Genomic DNA, 13807 nt, shown 5'->3' with positions numbered 1-13807 from the left:
AAAAGTAGAAATATGGCATAATTGGTGTCATGTATTTATGAAAAATCATTACTGTAATTCTTTTCAGACTTTGACTTTAAAAAGTTTTATTTCATAATGAGGAGTGATTGAACATTCTTTCCTTGATCATTTCTCTGAGTTATCACTTTGTGGAGAACCAGGAAACTGTGAAATGTGAAGATTGAGTGGCATGATAATGGCAACAAGAGATAAAAAGCACACTAATGTCACATGTCTCACATGACATTTTGTGGACTCTTTTTTTTTCCTTAAGATAAAGTTTGTATTAGCTTATCTTTAAAAAATGGTCCACCTTAAAAAAGTTTAAATTAATCTTTTTAAACATTTTTATTTATTTATTTTGAGAGAGAGAGAGATAGAGAAAGAGAGAGCATGCTCATATGTGCACGTGCAAGCAGGGGACGGGCAGAGAGCAACCGAGAGAGAATCTCAAGCAGGCTCCACGCTGTTAGCCCAGAGCTATAGACAGGCTTGATCTCATTAACTGTGAGATCATGACCTGAGCAGAAATCAAAGGGTTGGGCATTCAACCGACTGAGCCACCCGCGTGCCCCTAAATTAATCTTTAAAAAATTGGTTCCATGAATGCAGTTTTATTTTAGCAGAAAGAACTATGAAGCTACATAAATGTGCAAAAATACTTTTTTTTTTTTTTTTTTTTGGTGGGGTAGGTGGGGAAAGGGGTTTGTCTCTTGTTAATATCTTCTCCACTTTCCTAGTAAAGAGACTGGCTTTTTCTATATTTATTTTCATATATCATGTGTTTTGTTCATGGTTATATCCTAATATAATGCTTAGAGCTTATTTTAACAAATACTTATATAGCTCTTGTCATTTCCCAGTTACCATTTTTATGAGTTTTATGATTTGTAATACCTGTATTAACTCATGTAGTCTCCTAACTCCTATAACTCATTATTTTGTAACTCATAGTCCACTAACAACTCATTGAGGTAGGTACTAGTATAATCCCCATTTTATAGATGAGGAAACTGAGGCACAGCAAGATTAAATAACTTATCGAGGGTCACACAGCTGGTTAATGGTGGAACTAGGATTTGAACCAAAGCTATTGGCTTGATTCTTTGTGCTTAGATGCCATCATTAACTGCCTTACAAGTTAGCATTCAAAACATTTATGTTACATGGATGAAAGAGAAAATTGAGTGAATGAAATAATATTTATTTTTTAGTAAGCATTCTCATTACTGTTAAATTCTAGAGATCAATGATACTGCATAATAGTACATATGAATTACTTATCATTAATTATCCCCTTTCATAGATTTGGAAACTGAGGTTTGGAGAGTTAAGGTAACTTGCCAAAGGTTGTATAGTTAATAAATGACAGAGCCTGGATTTGAACTCAAACATCTTGACTCCTGACTCCGGTTTGCTTAGCCAGTGCTTTCTACTGCTTTGCTGACATCATGTTATACTGCATGGAGGATCACAGTTTATTTCACATATCACTAAATATGTAGTCAGTTCCCAATTATAAATGATGTTAGCAAACACTTAGCTTATTAATTTTACTGGGGGTCTGCTCTCTGTAAGAAACTGTGTCCATTGCTCGCCATTTCCTAAACGGATCACTATTTGAAGAATTCCTCACATTTCATTTCTTCCTCCAGACTCAGAGTGAAAAGGCATTTAGTCAAGTTTATTAACAACTATTGTAAGGATGCTCTGGAGGCTTCTTAGGAAAATGATAGATGAATTATTATATGCAATTAGTGGCTGGTTACAATAAATGTTTTTTTTTCTTTATTTCTTAAAATAGTATTATATAATTTACAATTCTAGTGTTAAAGAAAGTGTTTTGACATGTAGCCTAATTTTTATTTAGAAACATCTTATGGTTGACCTTTGAGCCCTCAGGGAAGAGATCATCAAATGTCGTAAAATGTATTTGCTAGATTGTTTAAACACAAGTAAGACACAGCACAGAAATAATCCTCAGGAAGATAATGAGACTGTCACAGCACAAAATGTTCTTTGTTTTTACAGGTTCTATTAGTTAATGTATTAGAATACTCTAAATGCCACTTTTGCTTATTAAGTGGTTTTGAGAGCACATGAAAACATACAGTTTTTTCTTGAATGCAGCATTTCTGAGATTCTTAGTAAGTGTGATTCTGAAGGAGTTTTTAAAAAGCAACCATTAGAAACTTCTGCCCGTGTAACATCTACTCTCAGATGAAGATACTTTCCAAAACTGTTTTTCCTATCTGTACAGTCTCTTACTGAGTCAGAAAATTTGCCCTTAAATTTCTGTTTCACTCACTGGAATTAAATTAGATGGCATATATGATATTGGTTTAAAAAACAACAAAGGAAACCTACTATTATTGTGTTATTTTTATATTATAAATCAGATTAAACTATTAATGAATTCAAACCACATTTTTAGTACATTTCTTAAAACCATCCATTTCCACAATGCAATTTTGACATAAATCTCAGATTTTCCAGGAAATCAGCAAACAGAAGCTTGTTTCAACATGTGCCAAAATGACTGTTAAAAAACTAAGTCAACATCATTTCCCTCCAACATATATTGGCCATTCTTACCCTCCACCCCATCACGTCCCCCCCTGCGATGTGTTACCATTCAGCTCTCTTCTGAAACCCATTAAATTCCATCATTTTTGTGATGCATTGTGACCACTGCAGGTTTTAGTCATCTCCCCCTTTGCCTCTCTAACTCTTAGTTTTTTTTCCTATACCAGTAGTTTTCAGGCTTACTGAGTATCGGTCTCCCCTGGAAACCTTGTTAAATCGCATAGTTGGGCTTCACCCTCTGAGTTTCTGATTCAGAAAGTCTGGGGTAAGTCCCGAGAAAAATGTGTAAAGTACCCTCAGGTGATGCCAGTCATATTGGTTGAACAGACCACCATCTGAGAACCGTATCTATATAAATTACCTGTCTTGTATTATTTAGTCCCATGTGAATGCATTTTAAGATAAAATGTGCTTTTAAATGTTTATTTAGTTTTCTGATCAATAATTAAATATGAGCCTAAGCTAACATTTCATCTCCGTGCTTGGCAAAAAAAGAAAAACCAAGTTAGACTTTTGTTGAATTTCCATCCTATTGCACAGGGAAGGAATCCTTAAAAGATTCCATATTTTTAGACTTTGAAGAAACATCAAACAGCTTTCACTTCTTCTGTTTGCACTGTCCAAAACACATAAAAAATTTTGAAATATGGACTAGATCCTATATTTGAAATATAATGGAGCCATTTTTATAAAATAATAATCTTTCACTTAAACTTGATGAGGTCTGTCACTATTTAAAATATTAGATCAGCCCCAAGAGTGGGTTGTGTCTGTATTACAGAGACAGATGAACTTCTAAGGTTTCTGCAATATTCTTTAAAAATTAGAACTAATCAGTATATGGAATGTAGAACTTTCTCCATGGATTATAGAGCAAAAAGATGTAGTACATATTTTAGTATTTTAGAATTTCTTCCTGTTTTTAAAATTGTGAAGATTTAATGATTTTTAAGGACTGAGAGTACTAATTTTCAGGGAATTTCGATATCTCATAAGATGTTGAAGTAATAAATATAAGTAGCCCTTAAAAACTGACTTTGGATTCTTCCAAGACTAGCATTGTATGGTCAGAAACCCCTAGGGAACTTAAAAAAAGAAGCATATGTATCACTTGCTGGTCACTAGATAGATTTATGAACTATTCATCTAATATCTGGAATCTCGATTGGTCTATCTTATACTGATTTAAACTTTAAGAATTGTTGATCTTATAAAACTTGGTAAAGTTTGTTTTTCAAATTCAGTAATTTTACAAAAGTATTATTGGTGGCTTTTTCTAGTATAGAAAGGTGACAAGTCCTGATGAGGTCTGTGTCTAGGTAACTATGAAAATAGGCCCAAACAAAAGTGTTTCTGTCAGTTTTTATTCTGTGAACCACTGGACTTAAATACACATCAGGCAGCTTTTTTTGTTTTTTGTAAAGCAAAACTTTAGAAAAGATTTTAAATTGGATAGCTTTAACACCAGTAGTAATCACAAGTATAACAGACACCCTTCAGAGATCTTACTATAAGTGCTTACTTTTGTTTTATAGGTCTCAGGAACTGACCATATCCTGTTCCCAGAATACTGAATTTGATCATGTTCACCAAAGAAAGACTCTTAGTGTTCTCTGTTGAGCTTTTTTAAGTGTTGGTTTTTGCCTCAGTGTATCCTTCATATGTTTACATTCTGTCTTCAGGAAAATTCATAGTTGAAACTGAACTAGTATGCTTTTTAAAACTGGAAATATTCATTTATAAAAGTTAGCAATTTGTTCTGCCTTCCATTTTGAATTCACGTGCATGTTATCCCAAGGTGATCACTGAGTTAAGAGCCCAAGATTGCCATTAGTAATGCATTCTTTTCTTCGAGGTGTTTATTATTCTTTAAAGTATAATTAAAATACTAATCTCCTTCTAGATGCTTATCTTAGGAACAGTAAAAGTTTCATTTATTAGCATATATATCTTTAGCTAAGTTTATCTGAATAAAATATCAATGAAATCTATAGTTTGAGGCTCTTTTTTGCAAGTATTAACTGGTCACGTTAAAATCATCTAATTATATGTATTGATGAGTTTAGAGTATGATTCTGGGAAGATACACATTTAGGTCAAAGCTTCTTGTCCTGAAATCTGTGATTTACAAGAGTTTCTAGGGGATTTTATGGAGACAATTCACATTTGGAACTATGAAAGTAGAAAATTAACTCTCTAACACTGTACGTGTAATTGTGTGTGCAATTGCATGAGTGTGTGTCTGCCTGTATGCATGTGCATGTGTGTTTGGGAGAGCATCTCCAGCTATCATCAAGAGATCTATAACCCGAAAGGATAATCAATTCAGGGCATCATTAAGAACTTTTATGAAAAACTACCATAACCAATAAAGCTTTAAAATTAATTGCGTATTTACACAATAATCAGATACTGTTTTCTTTTTTATTTATTTATTTATTTTTTTTTTTATTTTTTTTTCAACGTTTTTATTTATTTTTGGGACAGAGAGAGACAGAGCATGAACGGGGGAGGGGCAGAGACAGAGGGAGACACAGAATCGGAAACAGGCTCCAGGCTCCGAGCCATCAGCCCAGAGCCTGACGCGGGGCTCGAACTCACGGACCGCGAGATCGTGACCTGGCTGAAGTCGGACGCTTAACCGACTGCGCCACCCAGGCGCCCCTCAGATACTGTTTTCTAGTACTAGAGTGAATGTGGCATCTCCCAACTTGACAGAGCAGGTGCAATTAGTGCAATTTAGTTTCAAAATAGACATTTGTGATAACATATATTTTCACCTGTTTTTAAAAGAATTTGAAGAATGACCAAATAATGTAGCTTTTTAAGTTGAGATATAATTGACAAAATATTTTTGTTCATTTTAGGTGCACAATGTAATGATTCAATATTTATGTATTATGTGCAATGATGACAATAAGTCTCATTAACATCCATCACCACATATAACCATTTTTTTCTTGTGATGAGAATGGTCTAGATCTACTTTCTTAGCAGCTTTCAAATACACAAACAATATTATTAGCTGCAATCACCATGCTGCACATGACACCCTCAGGACTTAATTTCTTTTATAACTGAACATTTGTACTTTTGCCCACCTTTACCCATTTAACCTAAGTAATATGGCTTTGAAGATATTTTTCAAATTTTGTTTTGCCTTGCCCTGTTGATATTTACAAAAACAGCACATTACCAGAAAAACATGACCATGTTAAAGCTTGTTCATACTTTCTCTAGGTATCTGTAGTTCATTTTATGCTACCTCTATGAAATACCAAAAATCATGAACTTGCACTAATGAGAATCTAGTTAAAGATAGTCGAAACTTTCTGTGCTGTGTTTTTTTTTTTTTCCTAAATTAAAAACTTTGTTGTACTAGAAAGGATGCTAGTGATGCCCATACATATTAAGGAGCACCTGGCTGGCTCAGTGAGCAGAGTGTGTGACTGGTTTATATATACAATGGAATACTACTTAACAATGAGAAAGAATGAAATCTGGCCATTTGCAGCAACGTGGATGGAACTGGAGGGTATTATGCTAAGTGAAATAAGTCAGGAAGAGAAAGATACCATAAGTTTTTATTCATATGTGGATCTTGAGAAACTTAATAGAAGACCATGGGGGAGGGGAAGGGGAAAAAAAGTTGCAGAGAGGGAGGGAGGCAAAACGTAAGAGACTTAAATACTGAGAGCAAACTGAAGGTTGATGGGGGATAAGGGAGAGGTGAAAGTGGGTGATGACCATTGAGGACGGCACCTGTTGGGATGAGCACTGGGTATTGTATGGAAACCAACTTGACAATCAATTATATTTAATGTTTAAAAAAATTTATTCTTTTTAATGGCTCAGTAATATTCCATTGTATCTGTATACCACATTTTTATCCATTCATTGGCCAATGGACATTTGGGCTCTTTCCATAATTTGGCTATTGCTGATAATGCTCCTATAAACATCAGGGTGCATGTGCCTCTTTGAATCTGTATTTTTGTATCCTTTGGGTAAATACCTAGTAGTGTAGTTGCTGGGTTGTAAGATGTTGCTAACTTTTTGCAGAGTCTCCATGCTATTTTGCAGAGTGGCTGCACTCAGTTTAAGAATGCATTTTTTAAAAAGTTATTTAAATAAAGATAGATACAGTAAGCATATCCCTTCCTTTGTCTCATGGTTGCAACGGTGACAAAGGAGGCAGGATTAGGTAAAGCGTGTTCAAGTGTAACAAAGATTATCAACTTTGTTCTAAAAGTTTAGAACCCTCTTTTATCATTAGACTTTAGAAATCCTGCCTCGCAGTTCTGAGAGCTCTACTGCAAAATATTGAAGCTTGCCTTTAGCACTCACAAAAACTTGCTGAAATATATATTGCTGGTCTGGACCATGAACACTTCTGTTAGTAGACTCTGGATGTTCGCCTGCCAGCAAAGTGAAGAGGAAAATGCAGTCATTACTTTAGGTACAGTAAATGCAATCCCAGGGAGGAAATGGACAATTATAGGACTTTCTTGACTGAAGAGTGCCAGCACTCTTTATCAAGCTATTCACCATGCAAATGAACAGTGGAGTCCCACCCTACAATATCTGGTAACCACATAAAACTGTTAAAGAGGTTAACAGTGCTAGAGGCTGAAATGTAATCAGACAGGTGAAATAGCCAGATGAGAAGATATTTGTTCATGAGCTAGCCTTGATAATTAACTTTTAATACTGTTGTGGTAACTGAGTTTAGAATACTTGTGAAATGATAATAACCTCTTTAAATATGCCCTGCTTTGCAAGGTGTAAAAAATTAGAGACATGCAAAATGGGATGTTATTTTGTTTTACTTTAGTTTGGAATATTTTCTGATACCTTAATCGATGTGATTGTATATAATTTGGTTGTCTTTCCCTCTACTAAAGATTCTATAGAAAGATATTTGTAGTTTTCAATTATGGGCAATGAAGTGCAGCTGCCAAATTCTTGTTTGTTACGTTTGTCATCATATAATGTGATTTATCATATCATATAATGTGTATAGAATAGAAATGTTCAAAGTGAGGCTAATATTGGGGCTATTCTGCTTTGACCCTGGAAATAAGTGAGAAGAAAGATCTGTGGAAAATGAATACAGAGATTTTACTATATTCTGATTTGATGATGAAACTGAACTAATGTGTGTTATGGACCATTCATAAAAACATTCCTTAGTTTACTGAATGGATTTGTGATTGCTTTTGTCAGGTGTGTGTGTGTGTGTATGTGTGTGTGTGTGTGTATGTGTGTGTGTGTGTGTATATGTGTGTGTGTGTATGGATTTGCTTGTATTTATGTGTGGGTTTTAAATAAATAATTCTAGAAGTGTACTTTCACTTAGCCCGAAGGGGCTTGTAATTATTACATTGTGCATATTGATTTCTAAATCCAAGTACATTGTAAGCTAAGATTCATGTATGAAAGTATTATCTATGGAATATTCATTTAAGACATAGTAATGTTTTCTGCATATTCTGTAATGTTTATAAGAAATAGAAACCATTTTGGGTGTAGAATTATAATTTTGAAGATTCTATTTGCACACATTTCTTACTTTTACTTTCTCCACATTGCCTAGTCTCCCTCAACACACTGATGCTTACACCGTAGCTAATGCCTTGTATTATTATCCTTTAACAAAAAGTCATATGAACATATTATGATTATATTTGTATTGACATCTCTATTTTAATCTGCTTTTAGAAGTTAAAATGACAAATATTTTAGTATATTTTTTAACTAGTCAAATATGTTAGAATTAACCTTAAAAACATTAGATATCAAATCAGTGTGATTTGTCACTGTTCTGGGATCAAGGGATCCTATTAACATGTCTTACAGAAGAAATGTATAAACAAGAATATAATCTATTATTCTGAATATTTTATGTGTGTACATTCAAATATATTTCTATTTTTTTTTAATTTTTATTTAAGAAAGAAAAAGAGAGAGCGGGGAGGACGCAGAGAGAGAGAGAGAGAGAGAGAGAGAGAGAGAGAATCTCAAGCAGGCTCAGTGCTCAGCACAGATTCCAATGTGGGGCTCAATCCCATGACCCAGAGATCATGACCTGAGCTGCAGTCAAGAGTCTGGACACTTAACTGACTGAGCCACCCAGATGCCTTTCAAATATGTTTTAATGGAAACTTTTAATACTGTAGAATTAAGAACTGTACTTAGAGAGAGACTAACTTCCTCAAAGATCTTAGGATACAAGTTTTTTAAGAAATCTGCTTTGTGGGAAGTTAAAGGATTATGGAAGTAAGAGATTATAAAAGGGAAACCTTTAAGTATGAAAATTAATTTTTCTTTATCATTTCAATAACACTCCTCTTGCACATGTATGAAAAATCAATTTAGTACCTTTATACAAAAGATACCACAAATATTAGGTAGATGGCTACAGTTGGATAAGAAATTATGGGGAAAATAAGGATAAAAAGAACATCAATATGTTTTCAAATTTTAGAATTATAGAATAAATTCTTTTCATACACATACACAAATATGAACAGGGAAAGATTGCAAGAACCTTTCTTTTGTAGGACATGTGAGGCTTACAGTGCAAAATAGAGAAGAGTATTGACAGAAACAATGCTTGCAGTAACAAATAGAATTGGAAACATCTTTGGCATAGGCAGAAATAAACTTTCAGTATTCCTATCTGATGTCAAAATAACCTGTGTGGCTGATGCTTTCTTAAAAGCATGAGAGGGAGGTGGAGAACTAAAAAAGGACCCTACTTTAATTAGGAGCACCATCAAGAAGAGGCAGATATTTAAAATGAAATTTGAAGTGCATGATGTTACTTATTTAAATATTGCAATATCATGAGGATGTTTAGGACAGATGACTTGTGCATTTGATGTTCATAGGAAAATCTAAGACTTTCAAAGCAGGAAAATACATGTAATCAATACAGGCTTTGTGTAAGGCTTTTTTTCCCATTTGTTTTCAGTCTTAAGGCAGAGAATCTCCATATTTTTATTTCTTCTGTGAATTGATCTTTGACTCACACTGTATGAGCCTGTAAAGTTAATGCATTCTTTTTTTTTTTAATTTCTTTCTTTCTTCTAGTCTTGCAGAATGAAGTTTTGCTTTTTCATGCTTTAGCTAAATAAGCCACCTAACCAATTAAAAAAAATAAAGCTTCCAGAATTAAAATTTTTTTCCTTTGCTTTCTCTTTCAGGAAGTTGATGGCAATAAAGTTATGTCTTCATTTGCCCCACACAACTCATCTACCTCACCTCAGAAAGCAGAAGAAGGTGGGAGGCAGAGTGGTGAGTCCTTGTCGAGCACGGCCCTGGGAACTCCCGAACGGCGCAAAGGCAGCTTAGCTGACGTTGTTGACACCTTGAAGCAGAGGAAAATGGAAGAGCTCATCAAAAATGAGCCAGAAGGTAAAGGTTAGCAGAGAAAGCAAAGTTGCTGCCATCTCCTGATTTCAAGAGTTGGGTTTTAACTTCTAGTTCTGTTTTTTTTTTTTTTTTTTTTTACTTATATTCGAAGTTAAATTGTACGAAATGGAAACCTAATGCTATGAAGATGGATAGATATTTTTTCCAGAAATATTTCAGTTTGTCCCAGTGTTTTAAATCATTAATTTCTGTTATGATGTCTTCCTTACTTTCACACATGGGTAAATTGTGGTTTAGTAAAACTTAAAGATTCAAGAATAGAATGTGAGAGCGGAGCCCGGAATAGGCACCGCCTACAACCCCAAATATCTGCAGGCTGGTTTGTTCATCTCCAGTTTTTGTCCCCAAGGCCATTTCACAACTTTATTAAATTTTATAATCTTTATTCATGAATGCATCGTATATTACCTTAGTTCAGTCTGTTCCAAAATTAATATGGTTTAGGCCTATTGTATATTTTAAAATCATTGATTATTCTCTGTTAGCTATGCTGAAGTTCCCATTTTGTTCAGCTTCCATGATGCCTTTCTTTTAAGATTTCATCTTCTAAATCTCTTTAATAGTTACTGGTAGTAGCCAATGGGTGATATGCACATGAAGTAAAATTCAAGCAAACAAACAAATAAAACAACCGATGCCAATTGCACAGTTTATGTATAACTGATACTCACCCTTTATGTTCTAGATGTTCACTAACTCCTATTTAAACCTGTATTCTTCCTAAGCACGGATGCCACATTGCACACAAGAGCATGCCTTCTACTTAAGAGTCAGATGGAAATTTAAAACAAACAAAAAATAGTGACATAAAAAGACATATTTTACACCAAAAATATACTGCATTTATACTCTGTAACACTGAGTTGGGCTCATTTCTAGTCTGTTGTTAGGACACTGGCAAATTATGAGTATATATGGCACAAAATGTATGTTAACCAGTATATTTGGGAGTCATATGGTAATTAAATATTTCTGGGTTCCTACCAGATGCATAGCTGGGACATGGATTTTAGTTATAATTTATGTAATTCACATGATCTTACAGTTGGAAAGAGTTTTAGAGATAATCTAGTCAGCCAAAGACTTTTGGCTTTCATCCATGTGGAGATAAAAATGGGGTTTTGAGGAGGACCTAGACAATTTTTTTAATGTGATGGAATTTTTCTTGATATTAAAAATACTACCTTCTTATTTAAGAAGTGTTTAAAAACACATAAAAATTAAAAGGAAAATAAAAATTGCTTACATTAGTAGCTTTCTGATATAACAACTCTTATCCTTATGATGCAATTCTCTTTAATCTTTAGTTTCACATATTCTGTTCGTTTTGCACGATCAATTTTATGCTTTTAAAATTATTTTGTATCTTTTAGGTTGCGATACATTATCATTAACTAGAGTCCACAGTTTATTCGTATTTTATTAGTTTTCACCAGTATGCTTTATCTGTTCTAGGATGTCATCAAGGATAACATGTTACATTCAGTTGTCATGTCTCCCTGGGCTCCCTTTGGCAGTGACAGTTTCTCAGGCTGTTTTTGTTTTTGATAACCTTGAAAGTTTTGAGGAATACTGTGCAGGTATAATGTAGAATATCCCTCTATTCAAAGTGTCTGGTGGTTTTCTCTTGATTGAACTAGGGTTATATGTTTGGGGAGGAAGATCATAAGGTAAAGTACCATTTTTGTCACATAATATCAAAGGTACTTACTCTCTATTTGATTTATGAATTTGATGTTGACCTTGATCACCTGGCTGATAAACAGTGTTTGTCGGGTGTTTCCACTATAAAGCTACCCTTCCTGCCCCCTTTCCATACCCTAGTCTTTGGAAGGGAGATGCTGTGTGCAACCCACATTTAAAGAGTAGGGAGTTGTGTTCCCCCTCTTTAGAGTACAGTATCTACATAATTAATTTGGAACTCTTCTGCATGAGAGATTTATCTTTTCTCCATCATTTATTCATTCAATCATTTATTTATCTAAGTATGGACAGCATGAATATTTTATACTTGGACTTATATTCCAATTCTACTTTATTTTGTTGCTCAACTTGTTTCAGCTTTGGCCATTGGAAACTCTTTCTATTGACCGCTGTGTCACATTGACATATCACGGTGATTGTGGGATTGTGGGATTTTTTTTTTCTTGAGCACGTCTTGACTTTCTGGAACTGTAAGGTGCTGCAGAATCATTTGGGTATTACATGCCCTGGTTCTGGAATCAGCCATTTCTCAAAGAAGCCCTGGTTTCTTTTATTGGAGAATGGTATTAGAAAGCCAGATCTGGACACAAAGTGTGTTCCTTGCTACCAAGGTGTCCTTGCCTTTAGGGCCTTTTATCTGACAGAACAAAGAAATATATGTGTGCATGCTAACCTTTATACATACATATCTATAAATATTTCTATGTCTAACTGTCTATATATTAAGCTAAACATGAGTTCTTACTAATGTATGCAACTGTAATCCATTTCCACATGGATCATTCCAGCCTTATTCCTTATGGATGCTTCCATTCCCATCCCAACTGTGAGTAACCCAGAACCTACCATCCACCATCCATTTGCTTATTGTTCAACTCCCGTGTATATGTATAACAGTATCAGAATTTTTAACTGATACTGCCATGGGAAACATCCTTATAAATAGAGTATAGTACTTATGTGCAATTCCTTTGCCTTTAGTTTTACAGATGCCATTCATTTCAAAAATTACTTAGGTAATCTTTCCTCTACCTCATTCAGTGAGGTTTTTCCAAGCATTTTTAATACCATTAAATTCTTTCTGTGGTTTTTCCTGCTATCTCTCAAATTTTTAAATTACCTTGTAGAATCTTCTTACATCAAGGTTCAATCTTTGTATTGTACATTTCTGACATGTTTTGACAAATGTATTTTGTCACTTGTCCACCATTATAGTATCATTCAGAACAGTTTGATAACCTTAAAAATCCCCTGTGCTTTATTTATTCCTTCCTCCCTCTCTCCCCAGAATTCTAGGCAATCTCTGATCTTTCTACTATCTCTGTAGTTTTGCCTTTTCTAGACTGCCGTACAATTGGAATCATACAGTATGTATCTTTCAAACTGGCTTCCTTCACATATCAATGTGCATTTAAGGTTCCGTCATATCTGTTCATGGCTCATTTCTTTTTAGCCCTGAATAAAATTCCATTATATGAATGTACCACAGTTTGTTTATCTATTCACCTGTCAATGGACATCTTAGTTTCCAGTTTTTGGTTGTTAAGAGTAAAGCTTCTATAAGTATTATGTGAAGGTTTTTGTGTGGATATAAGTTTTCAGCTCAACTAGGTAAACATCTAGGAATGTGATTGTTGAAATGTATGGTAAGATTATGCTTAGCTTTTATAAGAAACTGCCAAACCATCTTTCAAAGTGGTTGTGAGACTCTGCATTCCCAGCAGCAACGGATGTAAGTTCTTGTTGCTCCATACCCTACCAGCATTTGATATTGTCAGTTCTTTGGATTTTATCCATTCAGATTGGTTTGTGGTGGCATCTCATCATTTTCATTTGTAGTTTCATGATGACATATGATGTGGAGCATCTTTTCATATGTGTATTTGCCATCTGTATATCTTCTTTGTGTATGTTTACATCTTTTGCTAGTTTATTAATTGAGGTGTTTTTTTTTTTTTAATTGTTCAGTTTAAAGAATTCTTTGTGTATTTTGGATACAGGTCCTATATCAGGTATCTGTTTTGCAAATATTTGATTCCCGGTTTTAGCTAGCTTCTTTTTTTTTTCTTTTAACATTTTC

The 13807-nt window shown here is 34.2% G+C and overlaps 1 protein-coding gene across 3 annotated transcripts in view; it reads left to right on the top strand.

Moving 5' to 3' along the window:
- The window catches only part of SOX5 (SRY-box transcription factor 5), an 866928-nt gene that overhangs the window by 549792 nt on the left and 303329 nt on the right, over positions 1-13807 (top strand). For all 3 annotated transcript variants that reach the window (XM_030321940.1, XM_030321944.1, XM_030321939.1), the window contains one exon: positions 9795-10005. In XM_030321940.1, coding sequence (XP_030177800.1) covers positions 9795-10005 — 211 coding nt within the window. The remainder of the gene's footprint in view (positions 1-9794; positions 10006-13807) is intronic.

The sequence above is a fragment of the Lynx canadensis genome, chromosome B4 (assembly GCF_007474595.2).
Source record: "Lynx canadensis isolate LIC74 chromosome B4, mLynCan4.pri.v2, whole genome shotgun sequence".
NCBI classification, from domain to species: domain Eukaryota; kingdom Metazoa; phylum Chordata; class Mammalia; order Carnivora; family Felidae; genus Lynx; species Lynx canadensis.
This window is presented reverse-complemented; position numbering and strand designations above follow the sequence as displayed.